Source organism: Bison bison, unplaced genomic scaffold, assembly GCF_000754665.1.
Source record: "Bison bison bison isolate TAMUID 2011002044 unplaced genomic scaffold, Bison_UMD1.0 scf7180017864458, whole genome shotgun sequence".
Classification (NCBI taxonomy): Eukaryota; Metazoa; Chordata; class Mammalia; order Artiodactyla; family Bovidae; genus Bison; species Bison bison.
Window position 1 is genome coordinate 5651651 of NW_011495020.1, and position 8440 is coordinate 5660090.

The 8440-nt window shown below is 39.5% G+C and overlaps 1 protein-coding gene across 1 annotated transcript in view; it reads left to right on the plus strand.

Annotated features, from left to right (window-relative positions):
* Nucleotides 1-2642, plus strand: part of PDCL2 (phosducin-like 2) — a 34793-nt gene extending 32151 nt beyond the window's left edge. Inside the window, exon 6 of the mRNA XM_010859676.1 lies at nt 2165-2642. Coding sequence (XP_010857978.1) covers nt 2165-2322 — 158 coding nt within the window. The 3' untranslated portion in view covers nt 2323-2642. The remainder of the gene's footprint in view (nt 1-2164) is intronic.
* The last annotated feature ends 5798 nt before the right edge of the window (nt 2643-8440 follow it).

Sequence of the window (8440 nt, forward strand, 5' to 3'; positions counted from 1 at the left end):
TTCATGGGAAATAGATGGGGAAACAGTGGAAACAGTGTCAGACTTTATTTTTCTGGGCTCCAAAATCACTGCAGACAGTGACTGCAGCCATGAAATTCAAAGACGTTTACTCCTTGGAAGGAAAGTTATGACCAACCTAGATAGCATATTCAAAAGCAGAGACATTACTTTGCCAACAATGGTCCGTCTAGTCAAGGCTATGGTTTTTCCTGTGGTCATGTATGGGTATGAGAGTTGGACTGTGAAGAAGGCTGAGCGCTGAAGAATTGATGCTTTTGACCTGTGGTGTTGGAGAAACCTCTTGAGAGTCCCTTGGACTGCAAGGAGATCCAACCAGTCCATTCTGAAGGAGATCAGCCCTGGGATTTCTTTGGAAGGAATGATGCTCAAGCTGAAACTCCAGTACTTTGGCCACCTCATGCGAAGAGTTGACTCATTGGAAAAGACTCTGATGCTGGGAGGGATTGGGGCCAAGAGGAGAAGGGGACGACAGAGGATGAGATGGCTGGATGGCATCACTGACTCGATGGACGTGAGTCTGAGTGAACTCCGGGAGTTGGTGATGGAGAGGGAGGCCTGGCGTGCTGCGATTCATGGGGTCGCAAAGATTTGGACACGACTGAGTGACTGATCTGATCTGATCTGATAACAGTTCTACTTTAATTTTTGAGCAACAGCATACTGTTTCCCCAGGGGCTGCACATCTAGCACTCCCACCAACAATGCAGAGAAGTTCTAATTTTTCTACATCCTTAGCAACACCTGTTCGTTCCCTTTTTTTCTTAAATAGTAATTACTATTTAAGAAAAAAATGTATCTTAATGTATGTGAGGTGTCTTCCCCCCACTGACTTTTGATATCTCCTATGTCATTTTCAGGATTAAAAAAAAGATGCTTCAATCTGTTTCTGAAGTTTCTACTATGTTCCAGTGGTCTGTTCTGTCTATCCCTGAATCAGTACAGTACTATGTTAATGACTCTACCTTCCTAACAATTTAGCTGTCTCTAGTAGGGCAAGTCTTTTCAAAATGTAATATAAATGTTGGAATTAGTCTGAAAAATCCTGTTGGTTATTTATTAGAATCACATTTAAAGATTAATTGTTGAAGACTTGATATCCTAATAATAGTGAATATTCCTGTCCATGAATAAGATATAGCTTGTCATTAATTTAGATCTTCTTTTTTTTGGTAACTTTCTTCATAAATATAATGTATTTACTGTTGGCCCTTGAACAGCACAAGAGTTATGAGTATTGACCCCCACGCAGTGAAAAATCCACACATAATTTTAGAGTTGGCTCTCTGTACTTGCAATTCTGCATCTGTGGATTCAAACAACTATGGATTGTGTAGACCTATAATATGCATTTATTGAAAAAATCCACATACCTGCAAACCTCTGCAGTTCAAACCTGTTTGAACTGTTCAAGGGCCAATTGTATTATATTTTGTAATTTTCCTCTTAAGTTTACTTTGTAATTTTCCTCACAAATGTTCTGTTCATTTACACAGTGCTTAGGAATAAATTTTAACAAAATAAGCAGTTTGCAGGATTGGGAGGTTTTTGTTATCAGTTCAGTTTTTTCAGTTTCGCTCTTAAATATGTTCATATAATTCACACTTTTTTGTTGCGGTTTTCCCACTAAAATTTTCAAATGTATTGGCATACTTTTTTCTCATAGTAGTCTCATGGCTTTAAAACCTTTATCTTGGTTTTGCCCCCATATAATTCTTTATATTGTTTAGTTTGTTTCTTGTTCTTGTGATCTTTTTTGCCTAAGGTGTGTCTATTAGTCTCTTCAAAGAACCAACTTGTGATTTTGTTAGTCACCTCTCTTGCTTTTGCTTTTCAACCTTTGCTAAAGTCTCTTCTTCATTATATCCCTCTTTCTGCTTTCCTTTGATTTACATTAATTTTTTTTCTAGCTCCTTGATTTGTACTTTCAAAGCACTATTTTCAGTCATTTAAAAATAAATGTTAGCCATAATTTCTCTCTTTACGTATAACTCTGCTATATCCAATGTTTTTTGACATAGTACTTTCATTGTAATTTAGTTCTAAATATATCATCGTTTCCACATTAATTTTATTGGAGTCAACTTCTGTTTCATATAGATGTTCCAAGATTTTATCTGATTTATTGATGGGTTATTTTTTGCAGAACTTGAATGGAAGCTAGCAGAAGTTGGAGCAATACAGACTGATTTGGAAGAAAACCCCAAAAAAGCCATTGTAGATGTGATGGTATCTTCAATTAGAAACACTTCTATTTATGGTGACTCTGATAGCTCAAACAGTGACAGTGAAGATACCAAATAGAAATATTTAATAAACAGCTTTAAAGTGTTTATATATGGAGTGTTTTTGTCATTGCCTTTATAATCAGAGATCAGAATATTTATAAATAAATTTATTTTCATTTTCATATTAGAATTATAGCTTATATGTAATTACAGAAACTTCCAGATATTTCAGAATATTTATTGCCTCCAACAAAACTAGAATTTGTCCTGAACCCTTAATATTTTTCTGTACTTTATCCTTTTTCTGCTCCTTTTTGGACAATAACAAATATATTACAAGTCCTCTGTGTTACCTAATCACTTCCAAAAAGGCATGTGAATAAAAATGATGAAAAAGAATGATGGAATTTAATTTACTTTAATAAATATTAAAGTCTATTATTTAGAGGCTTTGAGTGAAAATACTTAAATTTATGACCATATGCTTTTTCTTTGAAGTCTCTTACCTATTAAAAAAATTAAGCACTCAATAGAAAAATGCAATTTAAAGATTCTAAAAAGTACTAGGAAACATCTCTACTCATTGTTATAATTTTTAATAGTTCTATTATTTTTAGAAAGTATTAGCTTACTAAGTAGACAGGTGATTGAATCATTAGACCTGTATAACATGTAAGTTTCTAAATCATGAGAAGTGAGAAAAGTATATTGTGAGGCTTATATATCTTTTGATAGTAATCTCAGAAGAATTCATCATGATAAAATAACACTACAGAACTTGCAGCATGTTTTAATCTTGGATTAATAACTGACACCACTTTTAGAGAAAATGGTGTTAAATACAGCATGTAATTGTTTAACAACACATTCTAGTCTTCTGGTTTGTTTGTACTGGTGACCCATCATTGTGATTTTGGGTATTCACTGATGTGTTTGAGAGAATCCAGACTAAGTTTAAGTGATTAGATTACAAAAATAAATTGGTGAAAACTGAGGCAATTTAGGACTTCCCAGGTGGTGCTAGTGGTAAAGAGTACAGGAGACATGAGAGACAATCCCTGGGTTAGGAAAATCCCCTGGAGAAGGGAATGGCAACCCACTCCAGTATTCTTGCCTGGAGAATTCCATGGACAGAGGAGCCTGGTGGGTACAGCCCATAGGGTTGCACAGAGTCGGACGTGACTGAAGCGACTTAGCATGCACGAGGCAATTTAACATGAAGTCAGAAAAGGGTATTTGGTGTTCTTAGGGGTAGATAGGGATCATAGAGGCAGCAGAGAATGATGAAGTGGAGGGAAAGTTAAATACAGATTGAGTTGTTGTTGTTCAGTCGCCCAGTTGTTTACGATCTCATGGACTGCAGCACACCAGGCCTCCTTGTCCCTCACCATCTCCTAAAGTTTGCCCAAGTTCATGTCCATTGCATCAGTGATGCCATCTGGCCATCTCATCCTCTGGCACCCTCTTCTTCTCCTGCCCTCAGTCTTTCCTGGCATCAGGGACTTTTCCAGTAGATCAACTGTTTGCATCAGGTGACCAAAATACTGGAGCTTCAGCTTCAGCATCAGTCCTCCTTCCAATGAGTATTCAGGGTTGATTTCCCTTAAGATTGACTGGTTTGATCTCCTTGCTGTCCAAGGGACTTTCAGGAGTTTTCTCTAGCACCACTGTTCGAAGGCATCGATTCATTAGTGTTCTGCCTTCTTCACGGTCCAGCTCTCACAGCTGAACGTGATTGCTGGGAAGACCATAGCCTTGACTATACGAATCTTGTCAGCTTACTCTGCTTTTCAGCACACACTGGGTTGCTGCTGCTGCTGCTAAGTCGCTTCAGTCGTGTCCAACTCTGTGCGACCCCATAGACAGCAGCCCACCAGGTTCCCCTATCCCTGGGATTCTCAAGGCAAGCACATTGAGTTAGGTGGTAATAATTTATTTTATCAGATAAGGTAAAATCAAATGATCTAACTTTGTAAAGAATTAGGAAGACCCTCTTCTGAGATAGCAAAGAAAGGCTTTTGAAAATATACACATTTGGATGAAGGGAGGAAACGTTGAGAAGCAAAGTTGGGAGTTGCACACAATGGTCTTTATTATAGCGTTAGCACACATATCAGAGAAATAATTACCTATAAGGTCCAACTTCTAAGAGTCTTTAACAAAATGGATGGAAAGATTCCTATTGACAATAAAACAGTTGTGGAAATTAAAGGAAAAACCATATTAATCATAAAGTTAAAATGTAACTTTAATGCCATCTAATGCATATAAGTATAGACATTATTTCCCTGACTTCCCTGGTGGCTCAGTGGGTAAAGAATCTGCCTGCAATGTGGGAGACCCAGGTTCAATTCCTGGGTCTGAAAGATCCCCTGGAGAAGGGAATGGCAATCCATTCCAGTATTCTGGCCTGAAGAGTCCCACAGACAGAGGAGCCTGGTGGGCTACAGTCCATGGGGTCGCAAAGAGTCAGACCCAGCTAAGCAACTAGCATTCATTATTTCCCTTCTAATTGAAACCGAATGCAAAAGGTTCCCCCAAATGCAATTTTTTTTTTAAGTAAATCCATCATATTTACCTATTTTCTTTTTTGAGTTAAAATTAGCAGAGGAAGTAGTAATAGTATTTAAGATGTTTGAATAAAAAGATTCATACTTCTTTTTTTAACTCAAATCCACCAGGTGGCAGTAGTTTTTATACATAAGCACAGTTCATGAAAACTTAAACATTTGTAAAATTCATAAAATTATAGCATAATAGAGGTGGCTGGTTTTGATTTCAGCCTCAGCCTTTTTCAAATAATGCACACAAACACACGCTTCTAGCAAGTACTCATGCTTGCCAGTGTAGATCAGTACTAGTTCATATCCTACTTGATTTATACATTCGTATTTAAGTGGGGTATAAGTATTTGTTAGAATGTGGGGAAATTATTTAATAATGTGTTTCACATTTTATTGAATGAATTTTTGTGATTTTTTTGGGAAATTTTAAATATTCAAATGTTTTTGATCTACAAAAATGTGTATTTCATATAACCTTCCTAATATTTTTCTCTATTCTTTTCTGCCAACCATTGAAACTCCCTCTCCTGCTGTATAGTGCCTATTTTGTCAAAGTGTGATCCTAGAATCAGCAGCATCCCCAGGGAGCTTGTTAGAAATGCAGTCTCTGGCCTCATCCCAGCCTAGCTGAACTGCAATTTTTGTTTTAATGAAATCCTTAGGTGATTAAGCAGCACTGGTAGCAAGTCCCCTAAAGACATCTTGAGCATATTCTTTAACTCTTCTTTCACACTTTTGGTTATTAAAAGTCTGTCTAGTTTCAAGCTTCAATATCAGTTCCCAGGCAAATGTTCTATGGCTGACCTTGTGATTCAGGAACTCAAGAGGGAAGGTGGAGTTGTTTTTAGCCAATTATTTCCCTCTCTTTTCAAGACCCATCTTCTGTGGTGTTGGGGACTGGAAGGGAGACTAGGGAAGAAAGACATACATTTCTCTTAACTAGGTAAGTACTATCCATATTGCATTAAAGTGTTCGCTCTTTAATGGGCACATTGAGTTCTCCTAGAAACTCAGAGGCAGCCACTCCACTGCACAGTTCCTTGATATGAGATCAGCCTGCGGCTCTCTCTCTCTCTTGATCTCTCTCAGTTCCCACTCCTTGAAGTATATCCTGCCTCTTGTTGCTAGAATTTCTTTTCCCAGTAGGTGTCAAAATGGTTCAAACCTGGACAGTACTTTCTACCAGCATGGATGGACTCTGTAGAAACTTCATGGCCATGCCAAACTGTAGGAGTACACTTTAGCCCACTTCCTCCAACTGTTTCTCCCCAAGTCTCTATCTTCCTGTTCACACAGGTAGATGCAGGGCGGATCAACAAATCTGAAAGGGAAGAGATACCAGTCTCTCCTTAGTCATTCCAGTTTCTCTAGCCGATTCTGTTGGAGCCTTGTTCACTTAACTCGGAGTGAGCTGTGCTTAGTTGCTCAGTCGTGTCTGACTCTCTCTGACCCCATGGACGCCAGGCTCTTCCATGGAATTCTCCAGACAAGAATACTGGAGTGGGTTGCCATGCCCTCCTCCAGGGATAGCACCCAGGTCTCCCGCATCGTAAGCAGATTCTTTCTGTCTGAGCCACCAAGGAAGCCCAACTTGGAGTCGGGTGGGGGAATAAAAAGCAAAGGAAAAGCCATCAGATCAGATCAGTTGCTCAGTCGTGTCCGACTCCTTGTGACCCCATGAATCACAGCACGCCAGGCCTCCCTGTCCATCACCAACTCCCGGAGTTCACTCAGACTCACGTCCATCGAGTCAGTGATGCCATCCAGCCATCTCATCCTCTGTCGTCCCCTTCTCCTCCTGCCCCCAATCCCTCCCAGCATCAGAGTCTTTTCCAATGAGTCAACTCTTTGCATGAGGTGGCCAAAGTGCTGGAGTTTCAGCTTGAGCATCATTCCTTCCAAAGAAATCCCAGGGCTGATCTCCTTCAGAATGGACTGGTTGGATCTCTCTGCAGTCCAAGGGACTCTCAAGAGGCTTCTCCAACACCACAGATAAAAAGCATCAATTCTTCGGCGCTCAGCCTTCTTCACAGTCCAACTCTCATATCCATACATGACCACAGGAAAAACCATAGCCTTGACTAGACGGACCTTTGTTGGCAAAGTAATGTCTCTGCTCTTGAATATACTATCTAGGTTGGTCATAACTTTCCTTCCAAGGAGTAAGCGTCTTTTAATTTCATGGCTGCAGTCACCATCTGCAGTGATTTTGGAGCCCCCCAAAATAAAGTCTGACACTGTTTCCACTGTTTCCTCATCTATTTCCCATGAAGTGATGGGACAGGATGAAATGATCTTCGTTTCTGAATGTTGAGGTTTAAGCCAACTTTTTCACTCTCCACTTTCACTTTCATCAAGAGGCTTTTGAGTTCCTCTTCACTTTCTGCCATAAGGGTGGTGTCATCTGCATATCTGAGGTTATTGATATTTCTCCTGGCAATCTTGATTCCAGCTTGTGTTTCTTCCAGTCCAGTGTTTCTCATGATGTACTCTGCATATAAGTTAAATAAACAGGGTGACAATATACAGCCTTGACGTACTCCTTTTCCTGTTTGGAATCAGTTGTTGTTCCATGTCCAGTTCTAACTGTTGCTTCCTGACCTGCATACAAACTTCTCAAGAGGCAGATCAGGTGGTCTGGTATTCCCATCTCTTTCAGAATTGTCCACAGTTTATTGTGATCCACACAGTCAAAGGCTTTGGCATAGTCAATATAGCAGAAATAGATGTTTTTCTGGAACTCTCTTGCTTTTTCCATGATCCAGCGGATGTTGGCAATTTGATTTCTGGTTCCTCTGCCTTTTTTAAAACCAGCTTGAATATCAGGAAGTTCACAGTTCACATATTGCTGAAGCCTGGCTTGGAGAATTTTGAGCATTACTTTACTAGCGTGTGAGATGAGTGCAATTGTGCAGTAGTTTGAGCATTCTTTGGCATTGCCTTTCTTTGGGATTGGAATGAAAACTGACCTTTTCCAGTCCTGTGGCCACTGCTGAGTTTTCCAAATTTGCTGGCGTATTGAGTGCAGCACTTTCACAGCATCATCTTTCAGGATTTGAAATAGCTCAACTGGAATTCCATCACCTCCACTAGCTTTGTTCGTAGCGATGCTTTCTAAGGCCCATTTGACTTCACATTTCAGGATGTCTGGCTCTAGGTCAGTGATCACACCATCATGATTATCTGGGTCATGAAGATGTTTTTTATACAGTTCTTCTGTGTATTCTTGTCACCTCTTCTTAATATCTTCTGCTTCTGTTAGGTCCATACCATTTCTGTCCTGTATTGAGCCCATCTTTGCATGAAATGTTCCTTTGGTATCTCTGATTTCCTGAAGAGATCCCTAGTCTTTCCCATTCTGTTGTTTTCCTCTACTTCTTTGCATTGATCGCTAAGGAAGGCTTTCTTATCTCTTCTTGCTATTCTTTGGAACTCTGCATTCAGATGCTTATATCTTTTCTTTTCTCCTTTACTTTTCGCTTCCCTTCTTTTCACAGCTATTTGTAAGACCTCCTCAGACAGCCATTTTACTTTTTTGCATTTCTTTTCCATGGGGATGGTCTTGATCCCTGTCTGCTGTACAATGTCATGAACCTCATTCCATAGTTCATCAGGCACTCTATCAGATCT